Here is a 20,318-nt window from a genome sequence, read left to right as displayed (position 1 = left end):
TGCAGGTATCTGGGAGTTATGGCCACAACCATGTTGTGTGATTAAGGGAAATGTTGACCACCAAGTTCTGATCGCTTCATACCAGTGGGATGCACTGATCCAGCTTTTTCAGTCCCAATGCCGATACCAGGGCTATTAGCGTATCGGCCAGTAGTCTAAACCGATCCAATACCAATGTTGCCATGTGGAAGGCAGTGTAGGCACCAGGCTTGACTATAACATTACTTTCCTAACTTTGTAAAACGTTGCTGCTGTGCGTACTGCCGACACGTAATGTAGCACGCCTCACAAACGTAGAATTGAAGTGATAGATCGGCGTCATGGCTCAGCCCCATCATCTGATACCTGATCTACTGTAGGTATTTAGTCAATATCTGGGCCTAGCCAATCTTAATACTGGATCGGTGCATCCCTACTTCATACATAAGTCTGAATGAATGAAATGTGAAGAATATGAAGAAATGTTTGAGACATTCAATGTTTGAGTGGAAAGCCTCCAAGCTGTCTGACATAAACAGTATCACACTGTGACTGAGTGTAGCACTGAGAGCTGCTCTGCTCATATCTTTAAGTCTTCACAGGGTTTTCAGTGAGACAGGAACCTTTTTGTGTTTTATTGATGCAGCTAATGATTATCATGATCATCAATTAGTCAGACATGAAACCATTAGTTGACACTGGCTCATCTCACCTGAAGACTTTGACCTGTGTGAGCGCGGCTCTGAAGTCTCTGGCTCTCAGCGTGTCGATCAGGGACTGGATGGCCGTCTCTGTGTTGGTCTGAGCCGTGTCTGACATACACACATCCTCCTGACTGTCATTTCCTGTCTCTGCCTCCTTCAGACAGCTCTCGAGGATAGTGAGCTCCTCGGACATGTTGGTCACCTTGGAAACAAAAACACAGATATATATTAACATCACGGAACCGCACAATACATCAAACCTGTGCGCAACCTAATCCTGGAAGTCAGCAAAAAATAAAGCTCTTGATTAAATACTGAGTGAAATTGATAACTCCATCACTCCAGATGAGAGGTTCTTTAATGTCATTAGCTGCTTTAATTGGATTAAACCTCCATCAAGATACAGCCCGGAGAGGGATCAGCTGCAGTAAAGATTCAGCAATGATCATTGATTCGACCAACACCTGAATGAGATTTTACAAAACAACCATGAAGTAAAACTTTAAACGACATATTTAAGTGAAAACATGAGCGAAAAAGAGACAGTGAGGCAGCAACATAAGAGGAAAACGGTGCACGTTGCAGTGTAATTCAATTGGTCTGTTCTTGTTTCTCTGACGACAGAGATGAGGCAGATAAACTGTCAGCTTCACTTCAGCTCCGGCTAAATGAAAAATGCATTGTACAGACAACATGTACTCGTGCACATCCGGCTCCTTCTGGATCCCACTGCTACCCCTTTTCCACCAAGCTGGTTCCAGTGCTGGTTCAGAGTCAGTGCCTGATTTAGCAGCAGTTCTTTGCTTTTCCACCGCCCGAGCACCAACCCCTGGCTCTAAAACTGGTTCCAAGCAAGAACCAACTCCTACAGGGGCTGGGGGGGCGGGGTCAGCTGACCAACAGGACCAGTGCGAAGATATACAGAGACGTTATGGATACCATATTAAAGGGATAGTTCAACATTTTGGCAAACTGGCCCATTACCATAATCCCTATAGTCTTAGCAGTAGGTTCGTTACCTTTAATTGTCGGTGCAAGCTATTTTTTAGAACGGTGGAGCAGAGCCGCGAGCTGCTCAGAGCTACGCTACGGAGGCTAATGGGATTTCTTGAGATAACGGAATGTTACGAGACAACATGTTGTAACGTAACTTGTCCACCAGAGCATTTTGGAGTTGTTGGATTGTGTATTTGATGAGTTTGATGAGGGAAACCAAGAAATCTCATTAGCCTCCGTAGCGTAGCTCTGAGCAGCTCGCGGCTCTGCTCCGCTGTTCAAAAAATAGCTTGCACTGACAATACCTAACTTCTAAAACTATAGGAATTATGGCAATGGGCCAATTTGCCAAAATGTTGAACTATCCCTTTAAGTTTGTTTATCTGCTATGGACAGCTGACATTTATATCAAAATACACTGCCCGTCCCAAAAAAAGAGTCATACACTCTAATATTTCATTGGGTCACCTTTAGCTTTGATTACACACATTCACTGTGGCATCGTATCGATAAGCTTCTGCAATGTCACAATATTTATTTCCATCCAGAGTTGCATTCATTTTTCAAAGATTCTTAATGGGTCGGGTTCAGGTCTGGACTCTGTGGCCCTTCAGTGGTGACTTTTTTTTTTGCTGGGCTGTGTATATCGCAGTCAAAAACGTAGATGCCAGTTGCGGCGATTACGACGAATACGGCTTCCTTTTTTCTTTTCTTTTTTTCAACTGGGTCTGGGCTTCAACACCCACAGGTCGGACCGCGTTTTAATTTTCAGGTCTGTTTATAACTGTAGAAGGCAGCAAAGACGTGGCAGGAGGTGTGGCTCTGGCTTAGCTCCTCACCAGTGGAAAAGAAAACTGGTTCTTTGGAGGAACGAGAGCTGAACCAGTTAAGCACTAGTACCAACACGGAACAAGCACCAGGTTCTTTTTGGTGGAAAAGGGGATATACAAGTGTCTGAGTCTCACCTCTGCCTCCCTCTTGATGGTGTCCACCCTGCTGATGAGCTTACAGTAGGCCTGGAAGAGCAGCAGCAGCTGGAAGTGCAGCTTATAGAGCCTGCGACACAACTCCAGCTCCTACGGAGACAGACAAAGCAGAGGGCCGTTTGCACACCGTCACACATGCACACACACACACACACTGAAATAACTGATGATCAAATGATTAGACAGATGAGTATCCTGGGTTAGAGACGTGGGAGTAGATGAAAGGGTTAACACAGGCCTAGAGCGAGGCGCCATCCGGAGGTCAGGCCTGGGAGCCAGAGGTGAGTCTGCTACTGCTACCATTAGTCAATGAGATCTCAATTAGAGAAGGATCCATCACCATCAGCTGTGACGCTCCCTAACGGCCACTGTGACCAGGTACGGGGCTGAACACATCAACCACCCACAGAGGTCGGCCGATTACTCAACATTAAGACCCTAATCCAGGAGAACACGGAGGGAGAGATGAATGGGAAGTTGAACAGATGTGGGGATGGAACAAATTAACATGCAAGAAAAAAAAAAAAAAGTCATCTAAAAACCAACAGGATGATCTCCCACTGACGTCCCCTCTACAGCATCCCCCTCTGAAATCATGGCTAACACTGAATACGTCTACGCGTCATCTATCGGCAGACGGAATCAGTGCGCAGTACAAAGTAAGTTAAGATGTTGATTGATTATCCAGTCGGGATGTAGTGACAAAAACAAGCGTACACAGGATAAACGGAGTACATTATGATTGGGTGGATGAGGGGAGTTCAGCTGGGTTGCATGACAGATCAAGACAGAGATAAAAAGATGTAGACGGAGGAGGAGGAGGAGGAGGGAGTGGTTGCAGAGCGTGGTCTGTGGATGTCAGCAGCAGAGGTATGTACAGTACAGAGAGATGATATGGTCAGTGTTGTGTCCAGATGTCATGATTATTATTAAAGAGTCTATAATATGAGAACCACTTACTGCTAGATTTTCCATTTGCTAAGCAAGAAGGTGAGCAGGTCACACACACACACACAAAAACAACAAACAAAACAGAAGGAGAGAAAGACCGAGAATTAGTGAACATGGCAGCTGAGACACAGTGACCTGATGGGGCAAGGAGCGGCGGCTCATCGTCTCCTTGTCACCGTCACACAGGTCGGGGGAGGGGGAGTGGCAGAGGGTGGGGGGGGCTCAGTGGACCCCACACGAGCAGCGCTGACAGAAACTTTTACTCTGAGGGACTCGGCGTGTGTGATGAAGAGATGAGAGAAACAGACGTGGTAAAGTGGAGGCTACAGACAGAGAGAGGAGGGGGGGTGGGGGGTAAAACACGTCTGGATGTGTCGCCCCCTGAGACTAAAGTCATGTTCTGTGGGGGTGGGGGGTGGGGTGGAGTGGGGGGGGGCAGAGTTGAAGCTGGAAGCAAACCCACAGACGCGTGCAGGGAGCCGGAGTTCAGGGAAAGTGTGGACGAGTCCCGGACGCAGAGCGACAGACAGAGAGAGAGAGAGAGAGAGACCATGCAGAGTCTCACAGCAACAACGAAACCACGATGTCTGTTTCTGACTTTTATCTCTCTTCGTTCTGCTTAATTATCTCTATGGCAACCAAGCCAAGTTGCTACATAACAAGGAAATGAACCATCCTGAGGTTCAACTGAAATCACATTTCCTCGTTTTGTTTTTGCAGATTATTATCAAAAGGAAGAGAAGTCGGTCTTTGTGAATATTATAAGAAATGCACCTTCTGTGTGAGAGCAGTGTCAGAGAGAGAGAGAGGAGACACAGACCTGAGTTTTAAACCTACATGTGGTTCAATGTGCTGCATGTGAGGAACTCAAACAGCAAACTGATTTTAGCTGTGGACTTTAATCTGGTGAGTGTGTGTTTGTTTAACAGTGAGGTGTTGGTCATGTTGGTGGGAGGGAGGCTGTGGGTTGCTGTTGCTGTCGGAGCAGCAGGTGTTTCTCTGGCTGTTAGTCACTGTGATGTCTGTGTATGACTGAATGCTGCCGCTCCTGTTTCATATGCAAATTAAGATTTACAGCCTAATCACTTATGGACCATTATTCCTTGTACAGAGACCGTCGTCCATCAATGTAAATTGACTAACATCCCATCTCCCATCTTTTCACATCTTATGGTATCGCATCATATCTCAGTTTATCATGTATACTCCCCCTTTTATTTATTTTATCTAATTAACTGCATCCTGCATTTTAATTTGAGTCCTCTGGGTCTCAGTTTGTTGTTGGGGTTTTGTATTGCCTGTGTTGCTCTAATGCTAGGTGCCGTCCATCTCCTATGGCTTGTGACATTTTTATGTGACTTGTCTTCTGTCCGTCTTTATATGTTGCTTTTGTCGAGCACCTTCTAAACCTGTGTTTTTAAAGGTTCTATATAAATAAAGTTATTGTTTTTATTATTAATAATAATAATATTATAACAGAGTTTCAATAAAGTAAAGCAAAAATATGTGTTGTTATGAAACCACCCAGAACACATCTCCCTTTTGGATTGTGTGTTTTCCCCTCTACATGGAAGGTGTGAACTACCGATAGAAAAAAAAGCCATTTAATTTCATTGGATATTGTCTTAAAGAGATAGTTCAACATTTTGGCAAATTGACCCATTGCCATAATCCCTATAGTTTTAGGAGTAGGTTCGTTATCTTTAATTGTCGGTGCAAGCTATTTTTAGAACGGCGGAGCAGAGCCGTGAGCTGCTCAGAGCAACGCTACGGAGGCAAACTCATCAAATACACAATCCAACAACTCCAAAACGCTCTGGTGGACAAGTTGTGACCTGCACATTCACCACGCTATGAGATAATAACAGAATGTTACCAGACTGAGATGTTTTCGAGGTAAATACAGAGACTGCTTTCTGAAGAACACGAATCAGCGGTTTTGCATGAATTTACCTCTGTCTCATAACATTCCATTATTATCTGGTGGTGGTGAATGTGCAGGTCACAACTTGTCAACGAGAGCGTTTTGGAGTTGTTGAATTGTGTATTTGCTGAGTTTGATGATGGAAACCAAGAAATTGCATTAGTCTCGGTAGCGTAGCTTGCGGTTCTGCTCCGCTGTTCTAAAAATAAATTGCACCGACAATTAAAGGTAACGAACCTACTGCTATGACTATAGGGATTATGGTAATGAGCCAATTTGCCAAAATGTTGAACCATCCCTTTAATGCAGAGACCACACTAGATACACATTTCACTCATCAGTCAGTAAACCTTAAACATGTTCCTAGTGATTTCTAAAGGTCGCACAGATCAACACAAATGACAAATTGCATTCCCAGGCAACAAAGCAGAACATGATGATTGTTCCTACCTGTGCGTGAGTGTTGGGTCGCTGGTTGCTGTCTTTGTCCCCAAATGTTTTCCTGCAGTTGTCAAGCCACTACAGGGTGAGGAGGAGAAAAAAACATAACAGATAAGAGGACATATGCATTTATATCTGTGTGTGTGTGTGTGTGTGTGTGTGTGTGTGTGTAGCCAATAAAGGCTGGACAGGGAGCAGATTTAATAAGAGTGTTGTACTTAGTGAATTAAAGAAGGCCTGTTCCAGAGAGCGGGATAGTATCTAGGCCTCCAGGGACCATTGCCGTCTCATTCAATTAGCACCCCTGCATCCCAGAACCCTCTCCAATCTCATCTCTTCCCTTCATTCCCCTCCTCCCCCCGTCACCGCCCCTCCCACCCCTCACAGCTTCTCCTGCCTGGCCTCCCTCTAACTGATTTAGGAGTGCTGAGGGTTATTTTTATCCCTTCAGCAGCCACTAGTGATGCAGACACTAACGGCAGCTGAATCTGCTCATAGCCAACGCTGATGAGCCACGCCGAGGCTCATCTTGTTCGGCATCAGCTCGAGGTCTTTAATGTCCAGCTGGCGTCCTGTGGTGCAGTGGAACAGCGGGGTGGAGGGCAAATTGCAAAACGCTCCCTGAGCTCATCTCTCTGGAGATGAGTTGCCGTTATTAGATGGTTCTTCGCAGACCCGCATACATACAGTACATCCTGACGCAGCAGCTAAAAGCTGCAGTTGTGGCACTCTTCAGAATCAGAGGATGAGAGGCAACGTGCCCTCTGGGGGGGAGGTTGAAAGAGAATGAGAAAGCAGATGAGATCAGTGTGGAAGATGCGTGGAGACTTACGAGCTCTGCTGCTTCTCTCTTGGCGTTGTAGGTGTCGAGGTGTTCCTGCAACTCCAGCACACTAAACTTCAGAGTCTCCAACAGCCCACAAGAGACCAGCTACAACAGCAAGACAGGACACCACATGACATTAACCTACAGCCGCCAAATACGTACACATTACATGACACAGAGATATCTACAGCAGGACACAGAGCAACAGTTGGGAGCATCATGTGTAACGTGCAGAGCAGCCTCACCGTCTCTGCGTCGAGCAGCACCGTGGGACACTGAGAGCGAGACGTCATGACTTCCAGGGAGCTGAGGAACTGATTGCCCATTCGCTGGAGCCGTTCCCCGAGAAAGCGAACAGATGAGTGCGTAATGGAGCCAAATTTCCTCTGAATGCTCTGTGTTCAAAATTAAAAAAACGGAGAAAAGGTCAAATCTTGCTGAGCATGCACAGTGGTAAACAAGATGAGATGCAACAACAACAAGCAAGAAAGACAAAGGACAAAAAAGAAAAAAGAAAAACAGCATTTACCTGAAAGAGTCGGGAGAACACATGGAACGTGTAAACAGCCGAGGAGCCATCTGTGTCTGACAACATCTGGTTGACATGGCAACGCCAAGCATCTTCCTCATTGTCGTAGGCAACAGGCTGGAACGCTGCCAGGATGGCAGAGAGGAAGGGCGAAGGGGGCGGAGAGGCCTGGATCTCTGGGAAGCCGTCTGCGTCACCTTCATCTTGACTGAAACACACACGCGGGGGCCAATAAGCTACAGCCTGTCATGTCCCACACTCCCCCAAGTCTTCACTGAAGGACAAATGTAAACACACACACATGAGTGCACACGCTCGGCGTCACTCGCTGCAAGTAAACAACCTGACATGGCTGGATCGTTGCCTCCCTCACTGCAGCTTTTACTGCAGCATATTGAGCTCTAACCTGCTGCAGTGCTCCTGTACAATAACAACATGTGAGCTATTAGCATTTTAGCATCATGCAAACACCTCTCTCTCTCTCTCCCTCCCTCCCTCACACACACACACACACACACACACACACGTACTGTACAGTGGGTACTCACAGGCCAGTAGGACCAAACAGTCTGAAGAAGCAGACAGAATATAAGTATCTGAAGCCTGCGCTGCCGAGCGCTGCAGCGGACAAAGCCTCTGTCCTCATCCTCACCCCAACTCTCGCTTCTCTTTTCCCCTCACTCTCTCCCCTCGTCTGCAGCGCCACTCTGCTGCAACTGCTAACAGCACTAGCGCACTGCACTGCCATCCCATCCCACACAGGACTGCGGAGAGCTCTATACAAGCTAGACACATCGACACACACTGACACATACACACATTTTTTCTGCCAAGCGGAGCCGGCTCCCAGCCTCGCAGTTGTCCAACGTTGCAGAGTTGTTTTTTAATCCTGCTACTCTCTCCCACTCACAATCACTCTCACACACAGATAAAACAGCTCTGTTCGGTGTGCAGCTGTACACTTTAGTCCACTGGTTAGAGGCTAAACGAGTGTGTGTGTGTGTGAGACTGCGCTGGGTGTTTGTTCAGTGTTGCCTCTTCATATTAAGGTTAGTTTAAACCCTGACTTTACAACTGTCCTCCAGCTGGAGTTGGCCCACCTTGAAGAGGAAGTGTCTATAAATGGACATGAGCCAGCCCACTCTGGCCCACCTTCACAGTCCCAGCCCACATGGGATCCACGCCAAGGAAGAAATTATCCAGCCAGCAGCACGCAATCAGAAAAATCTTCATCACACAGAAACTAAACCAGCCACATATTGTAACCCATGCAGCTTCATTAAAGGGATAGTTTAACATTTTGGCAAATTAGCCCATTGCCATAATCCCTATAGTTTTAGGAGTAGGTTTGTTACAACGTTATGAGATATCTATGAGATAATAAACGGAACGTTATGAGACAGAGTTGTTTTCGAGGCAAACACAGAGACTGCTTGCCGAAAAACTGCCCCCCAACGGGAACACGCATCAGCTGTTTCGCATGAATTTGCCTCTAAAACAACTCTGTCTCGTAACGTTCTGTTATTATCTCATAGCGTGGTGAATGTGCAGGACACAACTTGTCCACCAGAGCGTTTTGGAGTTGTTGGATTGTGTATTTGTTGAGGAAAACCAAGAAATCCCATTAGCCTCCGTAGTGTAGCTCTGCTCCGCCGTTCTAAAAATAGCTTGCACCGACAATAGGGATTATGGCAATGGGCCAATTTGCCAGAATGTAGAAGTATTCCTTTAACAACATGACCTGGTGACTTTTCACCACAATAAAAACTGAAAATTATTTTCTACATTTAAAGACATTGCTTTCCTAAGTGAACAGTTCCATTCAAGGTTTCCTCCAGGGAAATGGTGAACAGAGGTAAACTCTGCATCATAGAGAAGTTTTTATTTTTCTGCACCATCCTCCACTGGTTAATACTGTAGATACAAAGTCGACATACTATGTGATCAACCAATCAGAAATAAACCAATAACCTGCTGAGCTGAACCACCGGCTCCCTCCACCCACTCTATAGCCTTCTCTGTGTCATTAAGCCTAATACTCTTTCATCCTGATGCTTAATGAGCTTAATGTTGGTTTTCATTATCATTAAAGCCCCAGTGTGTAACTTATTTGGCTTTTTATTAGCAAAAATCAAATATTGCTTTCATAAATACGTATTTCACTGAAGTCGAATCACACCCGCATACAAATGAAAGCTTTCTCGTACCTTAGAATGAGTTGTTACAAGTCGTTACAAATACATAAGTGGGCGACGCACCGGACCGAGGCTGCCATGTTGCATCGCCATTTTTTACGTTGAGTGGCAGCGTGACCGTAGGTAACCACGGAAACTCAGCGGAGCTGTCGGCTCGGGGAGAAAGTTTTCCAGGTAGCGCCTGTTAAAACTGTCACCACTGTGTAGTGTGAGGAAGGACGGAGGCACTGATGTTGCATTCAGGTGCAGTCAGGCAGACGGCCGTCGGCAAACCCACCGGATGTCATTTTACTCAACGAGAGAAAGACGGTAAAACGTGGGTCAGGTAAACAATACGACATCACCATGACAACATATTGTCATGCCTGTATTGTTTTGCCTCGTGCTGGCGGACCACTTGTTTACATAGACGCTTGTTTATCCTGTTACATGCAGCGTCTGTTGTCTGTCTGACGTCTGCCCGATTTCACGTGAACGCAACATCAAGAATACGTTCAGATATGCAACCGAACCGCTAGATGGGGGGAATTCCTACATACTGGGGCTTTAAAGGTATAGTTCAACAATTTGGCAAATTGGCCCATTGCCATAATCCCTATATTTTTAGGAGTAGGTTTGTTACCCTTAATTGTCAGTGAAAGCTATTTTTAAAACGGCGGAGCAGAGCGGCGAGCTGCTTAGAGCTACGCTACAGCGGCTAATGGGATTTCTTGGTTTCCCTCATCAAACTCATCAAATACACAATCCAACAGCTCAAAACACTGGTGGACAAGTTGTGACCTGCACATTCACCACACTATGAGATAATAACAGAACGTTACCAGACAGAGTTGTTTTCGAGGTAAATTCATGTAAAACAGCTAATGCGCGTTTCCATCTGGGACAGTTTTTCGGCAAGCAGCATTTGCCTCGAAAACAACTCCATCTATTATCTCATAGCGTGGTGAATGTGCAGGCCACAACTTGTCCACCAGAGCGTTTTGGAGTTGTTGGATTGTGTATTTGATGAGTTTGATGAGGGAAACCAAGAAATCCCATGAGCCTCCGTAGCATAGCTCTGAGCAGCTCATGGCTCTGCTCCGCCGTTCTAAAAATAGCTTGCACTGACAATTAAGTAACAAACCTACTCCTAAAACTATAGGGATTATGGCAATTTGCCAATTTGCCAAAATGTTGAACTATCCCTTTAAATATTTAGTCCAATTGCAAAGAGTAAGACTGAACTGATTTCATGGGTCAATCTTTTGAATACATTTAATTTTGGGTATATCTTTGATTTCTCTGATGGCCTAAATCCCCAGCAAGAAAAAAATTCTGTGACAGAAAATGGACAACGACAACTAGAACAACGAGGCCCAAAAAGTCACATCTCCATCCATCCATCCCTAATACTTTTATCAGTGCGGGCCTGATCCAAAATAAATAAAAAACTTGCTCCACTCACCTGGACATGCCAGAGAAGTCGGCCTCCTCCTCCTCACAGCGCTCGTCCAGCTCCTTCAGGGCCTGAGTCACATCCTCCTCCCACACCGAGCCACAGGTGCTGTCCGGGTCTGGGTCCGGGTCCGGCTTCGTCTCCGGCGCCATGGGCAGGGGCAGCGACAGCGGCAGGACCGTCTGCGGGTCCTCCTCGCAGAGGGACCCCGGCGGAGTGTCTATGGCCAGCGGGGGAGGGGGGGCCGGATCCAGGTCCTCCTGAGGGTCCTGAGTCTCTTGGGGGTCCTGAGCGTCTTGGGGATCCTGCGAGTCCGGGAGGTCGCAGAGCTCCGACGGGTCGGAGGGCAGAGGGGGGGCGCTGCAAAACCCCGTGTCCTCACTCACGCTGCTGCTCAGCTCGTCGGCCGCCGTCATGCTCACGGCGTCCTGGAACGCAAAGCCAGATGAGGGGGGGGCACATCACTTAGAAACACATCGCATTATCATCCTTTTTTTTTTTTTAACAACAGTTAAATTGCCTGGTTGCCATGACGATGAGATCTTTTAAAGCCGACTGGAGAGTAGCAATTCACTGTTCAACCTTTCTATAGCCTGAATTAAGACGGCTATGGCCTCCACTTAAGAATACATATTAGTCCCAATTATTCAAGAGGGACTTTTTACGATATTCACATCCCTGCAGATTCCTCTTTATGGGACTCTCTGAGCTAACATCTCTCATGAGAAATTAAAGAAAAAGAATCAATAAACAGGAGCCCATATCAATCTGTCACTGGAACAGCATTAAAAACTTGACCTGGATGTTAATAAAACAGCGGCATCGTGCTGACATGAGAGCGAGAGAGAGAGTGAGCGGCAGCAGGACACAAGACAAATGACGTGTATGTGCTCTGACGCACACGGACGGATTTATGAGCTGCGCTCCATCACCGCTCAGATCTGATGGACTGGGTCAGTGACGGGACAAATGCACCAAACGGCAGCGATCAACGGGCAGAAACGCACACAAGGGGCCGGGGTTATGACACAATCCGAGTGGACGGTGTCAGACTGAGACAGAGGAAAGTCCACATGTTAAGTAACGATCCTGATGTGAAGCACGTACACACAGGCAGCACAGAGAAGAGGTTCTAATTAAGATCGCTTGGTTTTTTCCCCCTGTTTTTGTCTTATTCAAAAAAGAAAAAAAAAGTCTAATGCATTAGGGAAGCTGAGTGTGGCAGGCAGCCAGTACATCACAGAGACAGCGGCTATATTACAGAAAGCTTTTAGAAGTGGTCGTGTCCATCCTGGGAGGGAATGAGTAAGAGTATTGATGGTTTTATCTGGGGCTCATTACACTAAGAGCTGGGGCCGTGATGGAGGAGATGTCCTTGGAATGATATTGAGACCACTGGCCGGATATACTTCCAAGAAAGTTACGTTCATTTGCGCAAGAACAAGCATATATAAATATATGTATGAGCTAAGGCTGGTCCTGTGTGAAGGTAAAAAAAAAAAGGGTCTACTTAAACCCTGCAGTTCCCACGCTGTACGTTCAAAATGCAAATGAGGACAACATGACATACCCACCATTGTTAGTACAAGTGATAAATGTCAGTAGCAGTAGATAGCAGAGCTGTTCATCACAAGAAAAGCTACGGTTTGTTAATATGGTAGCAAATTAAGTGAGTTGAGTGGGCTAGCGCACCAACTGCACATTTAAAGTTTACATACCACTTGTAATGGACTCATACTCACACATGCATTTCCCGGAGAGAAAGGAGCTGGGTTCCATTTCACAAGTTTTTAATGGTGGATTTAGTCGAAACGGTCAGTTGCTGAGTTATTGGAGGTGAGCAGTTACAGCCGACCTGAGGTGAGTTTTTTTTTGTTTTCATCTCTCCCCCAAATCACACAAGCAAGCTGCACAATATAGCTATTAAGAGGGCAAGAGCTAGCCCTTCAGCACCCACACCCTGAGCAGAGCAACAAAGCAAGCAGCGGTAGAAAAGGAGTCGGAAGCAGCGGAAGCAAACCCACCATCCCCAGGGTTTTAACCCCGAGGTGCAGGCGGACACAATCACAGAACCAGCGCTTTTTACCCCATCCAACCCTCCCCCGAGGGGCAGCTGATCCTCCGTCTCAGCGACAGACAAACCCAGATAAAAGTAGAGCAGAAGCAGATAAAGGTGGGAACAGAAAGAAAATAAAGAGAGATAAGCTAGAATGCACCCGTGCACCACATTTTATTGCTGCTCCCGATTGATCGCACCTCAGGCAGCTGGCTGCTGGTGCTGTCTGAGTGGGCCATCTCCAAAACGGGGCTGTCCAGCCGAGGCAGGGAGCTCAGGGAGGGCAGGGAGGGCAGGGAGGGCAGGACGGTGGCCTCCTCGGTCAGGGCGCTGCTGGACGATTCTTGGGACTGTTGTAAAGAGTCCACGTGGTTGGAAGCGGTGTCGTCCGTAGCGGAGTCACTGTTGAGCTGGAGTGGAAACGTTAAAAGGAGCGGGTCAGCTTCATCGTTGCAACTCTGTATGAACATGTCAGACTGTCTCATTGGTCATCTGGTTTGGCCTACAACATTTACACAAAGGGCTGAGGCTGCACAGGAGTTGATTTAGGAATACTGATATAATATTAATATGTAAGCCTTTTGGTTTTAAACATGACTATCTCTCCCTCTGCTACCAAGTCAAACAGCTTCTTCACTAAACTTTCATACATTCATGTACGGATAGCATGCTTCATTGATGTGCTTGCTTTAAAGGGATAGTTCAGCATTTTGGCAAACTGGCCCATTGCCATAATCCCTATAGTTTTAGGAGTAGGTTCGTTACCTTTAATTGTCAGTGCAAGCTATTTTTAGAACGGCAGAGCAGAGCCACGAGCTGCTCAGAGCTATGCTACAGAGGCTAATGGGATTTCTTGGTTTCCCTCATCAAACTCACAACCCAACAACTCCAAAACGCTCTGGTGGACAAGTTGTGACCTGCACATTCACCACGCTATGAGATAATAACGGAACTTTACCAGACAGAGTTGTTTTTGAGGTAAATTCATGCGAAACTGCTGATGCGCGTTCCTGTCGGGTGCAGTTTTTCGGCAAGCAGTCTCTGCATTTGCCTCGAAAACAACTCTTGTAACGATGAGTTTGATGAGGGAAACCAAGAAATCCCATGAGCCTCCGTAGCGTAGCTCTGAGCAGCTCACAGCTCTGCTCCACCGTTCTAAAAATAGCTTGCACCGACAATTAAAGATAACAAATCTACTGCTATGACTATAGGGATTATGGCAATGGGCCAATTTGCCAAAATGTTGAACTATCCCTTTAATATGTTAATACACACTTCACTTTTTAATCTATTATAATAAAGGAAATCAGTTTTGAAACAACCAACACTTTTACGTTTTACACTATTTCCAGCTTCATTTGTTTTACTTAAGAGCAGAAAACAAAAATCCCTGTACTGTCTGTATCAAGCAGAGCGCATGTTTAGTCGTTTTAGTCTTCCATTCAATTGACTGAGCACTTTAAAACTGCCTCAAGCAAAAGGTAAGATCATGCCAACATCAATAATATTAATGATACGTTGCACTCGGCTTTTCCACAATCCTGTCTGACTGACACATCAACACTGCATGCTCACTTCTCTAATGTTACGTTACAATATAATGTTGAATGACAATAAAACATTTTTTGGGGCAAATGTCCACTAGAGGCAAAAGCTCATTCTCTCACCATGCACTACTGAGATCAAGAAGAGCAGAGGAAGAGAGAGAGAGAGACAGCAGCCCCATTAGACTGAGGGAAGCATTTCTATATTAATAGAATCACTGCAGCAGCTTTGGAGAACTTGCTTGTAAAGCAAAAACAAAGCAAAGAAGAGTTAGAGACGAGCAGTGAACAGTAAAAGAAAATGGAAAAGGAACATGCTGTTACTCTGATACTCATTAGTAGTAGTTTTTATCAGAATTGTAGTGATTTAATTATCTTAGGATTAATATCTTTTATTCATATGATTTACCTGAAATCAATGTTTAATGATTGTTTTGGAAATTTCCTCCACTGTACTTACCTACTATAAAAACTAAAAACTGATAAAAGGAGAGGACAGCAGCATTAATGTAGCTGTGAGAGGTGGAGAGACTGGGCTATGGTTTGAAGGGGGGGGGCGTCTACCACCAGCGAAGAAGCAAGCATCTAGCCCCCGTCCACACTGGCAGCAGGTCCAGCTCAGTACGCACACATACACACGCACACCATGCCAGCGGGCAGTGTGAGGAGCATGGTGGGTTGGGTGGGAGGAGGAGGAGGAGGAGGGGGTGGGGGTGGGGGGGAGGACCCTGATTAGAGTGAGACTTACAAGGCCAGGGCAGGTGAGAATCTGGCTAGCACTCAGTACCTCCTCCTCAGATGATTCGTCCGTGTCCTCGTGGTTGGTGAGGTTGAGGCTCGGCGTGCTGCCCGTGTACTGGCACTCCTGCAGAGACGGCGTGTCCCCTTTGTCCATGCTCTCCAGGGAGCGCCGACGCACCCCCCAGTTGAAGTTGTCCATGCTCTCCCCCTGCAGGACAACCCAGACAAAAAGCAGTGAGACGCGGGAATCCGCGGCGGCTGGGGGAGGGGCGGATTTTACAAAAACAAGGAAACAAAAGCACGAGACAAACAGGTAACATTCCACAACATACAGAAAAAAAAACATAATATGAACTGATGAGAGTGGGGGAGATGATTTCTCTCCCTCTTTTGGGATGGTATATGATGCAGTGTTCTAAAGCTATAAACGAAAGGGCTCACAACCAGGTAGCAAGTCAAATCAAGGGTTACTACAGCACACAGAGACAGGGGGCAGAGCAGAGAGCAGAGAGCAGCCTCTCTGAGGCTCTGGGCCCTCACACTTACCTGCAGCTCCTTGTGGCAAGAGAAGAAGAGGGAACAAGTGTGTTAGTAGACTTGAGACAGTTAGAAAACACACAGTTTCAGGACAAAAAAAGACACAAACTGGACAAACAGTTGTTAAAATGTTGTTTAACTGGAACAACAACAAGATGAGGGAATTTGAATAATACTAATAATATGTTAAAGATGATCTATGTCAATAATTTAACACAAAAAAATCCAATTGTGATCATATTGTGACCAGTGTGATCAGTCGAATGGTAATTTTTGCCTTTCAATTAACTTAAAAATATTAAGTTGATGATGTGATTTTTGTTGCACCAAACAAAAATGTCCCTTTTCTTCTTGAGAATGCGATTTTTGACCAGGACGTCTCTGTAGAAACACAACACTGTAGACATAAGCTCTTTCTTAAAATGACCCCGGACTGTCCTGATTTGTTTTCTGTGTCTGATGACTGTAGACTAGCATACCTGTTTAGTGAAAAAGTGTTTTATTTAGCTAAGTATGTGTTAAATGCTTACCAAAAGCGCATGGGCGCACTTTATGTTTGATTGTGGATTGTGCTTTCTGATGACTGTAGATCCCAGATTAGTGGGTGTGGAGATGTTCTTTTGTTTATTGTTCTTTATTTCTTTTGGTGTGTCTTGTAAGCCCATGAAGGCTGGGCACCTCTTTGGTGTATGACACCGTGAAAATAAAAAACTAACTAAACTTACTGTATGGTGCTAATGATGTACAACAATGTTGTGACATGTTTTACTTTTATGAAGAAAAAAAAAGAACGAAATAAAACCCAAAGAACATTGGGTTTTTTCACACAATTCTGGATACTGGGCGTGTTGTGTGTGTTTCTCACCTCAGCATCCTCTAACTCCACATCTAGGAAGTCAAAGTCCTTGAAGACGCCAAACTGCTGCTCGCTGCCCGTGTCCTCTCCCTGCGCCTCCTCCTCTCTGACCACCTCCTCCACTGTGGGGATGAGACTGGTCTGCTGGTCCCCAGAGTCCAGATCCTCACTGGATGAGAACACCACCTGTGAAGAAGCAAGGAAGAGAGGCTTTATAGTCAAAGTTTAAAATACAAAAGCTGCAAATCTACGGAAATAAAACAACAACAGCAACAACACGATTAAAACAAAAAATCTATCAAAACGCACACCACCACGACATTGATAGCAGCGATATTCTCAACAGTAAATGTCCAGAGACCTTGTCTGAGGCTTTAGAGTAGGAGAGGAGTCTTACAGATGGGTTTTTGGGAATGCCAGACTCTGGGCCACATAAAGACAGGACATTCATCAGCCTCTCTCTGGTTCTTCTCTGTAAAAAGATACAACAATAAAATAAAATTAATGTAATAAAAACGACAAAACATGCAAATTATGACACAAACTGTATTTTGTGCACAATCCAACATCACCAGATCTATTAACGTTATGTTGTTGGAAAAGTGAACTTTACATTTTAAGATGCATTTGTATACATGTACTGTATGTATTTACACATATTTGTAATTATATATTTATATGCACTATTAACATATCATTTTACTAAGTGTGAACAAAAGCCATGTAAAACAAATGATTTAATTTGTTTTATTTTAAGTAATGATGGAAATGCTGGGCGAGCCGACCAGCATTTCGCGGACGCTGCGGCGGGTCATGGGCATAACGCCGCCAGATCGCCGTTTATGGGTCGGAACTACGACGGTATGTGATCGTCTTCGAACCTCTGACTTCCATTCTTGATGAATGAAAACATTCTTGGCAAGACGTCCGTCTTGCGCCGGTCCAAGAATTTCACCATGCGCGCGGAGTCTTATGGTAAATGTAGTGTGAAAACACTTCGCTTTCCAAAACTCCTCGTTGTCCCTTTAAATCAGTGTGTTTTTCTGCCTGGGTTCAACATATAAAGCTCCAGGTGGTGCAGTAAAGCCATGTGTTATTATTCTGCTTTGTTCAGTGGTTTGTTTTGATTCTGTCTCTGTTTGAGATCTGTCCAGTGACTGTACAGATAAATACATCTGGTGTTTAATAGAGCTGACTAAACCAATAAAGATGGATCAGAGCTGGATCTGGTGAAGCTTCACCTTGACCCGGTGCAGCCTCCCACCCTCTGTGTCGGTTTGAGCCCGTACCTGGGAGAGCTGAGGCCTCTTCCAGCTCACTGGCACCAGACCGTTGGAGTTGGAGCCGGAAGATGTGGAGGAGGTGCTCCGAGTTACAGCGATCACCTGAGGCTTTCCGTTCCGGCCCGCTGCAGTACGCTGATCACCATATTTATGGCCTATGATCGGTGTCTATAAAGTCGAAGAACATATGTTAACAATCAAACACCGTAAGGAAACTGAAGACAATGTGATAAATGTAGTGAGAAGAAGAAGACACTGTTAGACACTGACCTCTGAGATGTCAAAGTGGAAGTCTAGAGTCTTGCCCGGCAGCTCTTTGGAAGAGTTGTTAAATATGCGTGTAAAGGCGATCTCTGGAGAGCCGCAGGACTCGGTGCTGTAGGAGCGCTGCACGTCATCTGGAACAACGAGGCTGGCTGAGCGGGACACCACCAGCTTCAGAATGTTTTGGGCCTCCTTCCAGTGTGGGCTCTGTAAAAAAACAAACACATCATTATTCCATTGTGAGATATCAGGACTGTGTAGGTGTTTATCTGGAATGTATGAATGTGATATCTTGCCTCAGAACGCTACATAGTCGCGCGCCCACAGCGGCTATAGAGTCGGTCTCTGGAGCCATTTGTGTTTTGTGTCCTACAATGTATGACCTGCATTCATGTGAACTTAAAAGGACGGCAAACAAATACAGCTCACAGTGCACACACCAGTGCACATGTGCTGGAATACTGTATTCACACAAATACAATGCATTCTTCACAGGGCAGCGCTGGTAGTGAGCCAGTGGAGAGTCGGCCTGAGGCGCTGATACAGTAATAGAACAGCAGTCACAAGCCGCTGTGAGTGAGAAGCATATAGAGCCCTGGGTCAGGACTGGTAAAAGGCTTCCATAAAGAGCTGCGGCTGCATAAAAAGGCCTCTCAACAATGACCCTGTGAGATATGTTATTCTTTCTTATTCTCAATTATGCTATTTATAAACCACATCATCCCAGTATTCATATATATGTCAGGCTGTATATGAAAATAGGCCGTGTCCAGCAGTGGCCAACTAAACATAAAACTGGCCCCTCATAAACCCAGCAGCCAAAAAAATGATGATAACTCATCATGTTGATTATGTAATAATTATTTGGGTCCTATATTGCAACACTTGAAGTAACAGGAGATTTCAATAATTCCCTTAAAATACAAGACGTTAGATATAGATAAATATTTAAATTCTCAAATAAAAGCTGAGTCTCCTGTACTGACTGGGTCTGGCTCCAGGTTTGAGCAAATAAAAGCCGGTCTCAATTAGAAGCCGGGTCTATTTCTATTTTCTGCAAGTTCTTGTGAATGTACAAAACCTCTCAAAGCCCACAATCGCCCACAATTGCCCGTTTGAGCAAAAAAAAGAAAGAAGAAGAAGCCCTGGGTCCCTGAGTTTTTGTAGGGCCTGTATGATTTCAACCTGAACCGGGTGCGTCCGTTCGTGTTGTTTTGACCCAAGGAAAGTACAGTCCTACATACAGTCTAGGGCCGGAGCACGCATTCATTTGGAAGAAGTTTAAAGCTATGGTCTACGATTTGAAAGATTGATCATTATTATTAATGTAATTTAGACGGTGGTTATGGCCCTAGAGTACCACCTACACAATGTGAAGAGCAAAAGGAATGAAAAAAAATCCATTCTCTCTAGCGGCAGCAAAAATGACCAATGGGGTGTGTGTGTGTGTGTGTGTGTGTGTGTGTGCTCTGGATCCAACTCTTTCCTTCTATTCTCTCTCTTTTAAACAGTAACAGATCGATGTGAGAGGATTTTCCATCTTTGCTGAGCATAAGATTTGTTCAAAATTAAATAAAAGCCTGTCCCATATAGACGGCTGTCTCAAATATAAGCCGGGTCACTCGGGCAGTTGAAGCAAATCAAAGCCTGGGCTTCTATTTGGGAATCTACGGTAATCAAGTGTCAGGCATGATCATAATGTGTGACCCTTAAAACACTCAACACATATAGGAAACTGCACCCACGTGGCCTAACAAGACTCAGAACTCAGTTCCTGGGTCAGGTATAAAAAATATAACATAATCAATTGAGAATAATATATATATATTTTTTTAAAGTTAATTGTCCTCTTTGCTTCAGGCCATTGAGCTACATTTAATAAGTAGCTTCCACAACACTGAATGCAGTAATGTGGTGAATCCTCACCTGAACATATTTGCCAATGATCTTCATGATCTCCAGGTTGAACTGTTTGACGGGAGCCGCTGACAGGTCAATGTGACTCAGCAGGCTGTAGATGATCTGCAACAGGGACTGCTGCATGCTGGGAAGGCCTTTCTCCAGCAACTGA

General features: G+C 45.3%; 1 protein-coding gene across 25 annotated transcripts in view; it reads right to left on the bottom strand.

Annotated features, from left to right (window-relative positions):
* The window catches only part of fryl (furry homolog, like), a 77,859-nt gene that overhangs the window by 1,992 nt on the left and 55,549 nt on the right, over positions 1–20,318 (bottom strand). For 10 of the 25 annotated variants that reach the window (XM_085773304.1, XM_085773306.1, XM_085773307.1 and 7 more), the window contains 15 exons: positions 20,174–20,314; positions 18,254–18,454; positions 17,990–18,151; positions 17,062–17,172; positions 16,710–16,886; positions 15,315–15,515; positions 13,223–13,432; positions 10,976–11,394; positions 7,337–7,544; positions 7,053–7,202; positions 6,814–6,912; positions 5,991–6,059; positions 3,626–3,643; positions 2,645–2,755; positions 692–885 (listed from right to left, as the gene is read on the bottom strand). In XM_085773304.1, coding sequence (XP_085629430.1) covers positions 692–885; positions 2,645–2,755; positions 3,626–3,643; positions 5,991–6,059; positions 6,814–6,912; positions 7,053–7,202; positions 7,337–7,544; positions 10,976–11,394; positions 13,223–13,432; positions 15,315–15,515; positions 16,710–16,886; positions 17,062–17,172; positions 17,990–18,151; positions 18,254–18,454; positions 20,174–20,314 — 2,471 coding nt within the window. Of the gene's footprint in view, positions 1–691; positions 886–2,644; positions 2,756–3,625; positions 3,644–5,990; positions 6,060–6,813; positions 6,913–7,052; positions 7,203–7,336; positions 7,545–10,975; positions 11,395–12,708; positions 13,433–15,314; positions 15,516–16,709; positions 16,887–17,061; positions 17,173–17,989; positions 18,152–18,253; positions 18,455–20,173; positions 20,315–20,318 lie in introns of all 25 variants that reach the window. The other 15 variants (XM_085773288.1, XM_085773296.1, XM_085773299.1 and 12 more) reach the window with 10 other exon arrangements.

Source organism: Trachurus japonicus, chromosome 4 (assembly GCF_045865225.1).
Source record: "Trachurus japonicus isolate A0001 chromosome 4, Traja_1.0".
NCBI classification, from domain to species: Eukaryota; Metazoa; Chordata; class Actinopteri; order Carangiformes; family Carangidae; genus Trachurus; species Trachurus japonicus.
Note: the sequence above shows the minus strand (reverse complement) of the source record. Positions and strands in the feature narration are given on the sequence as shown.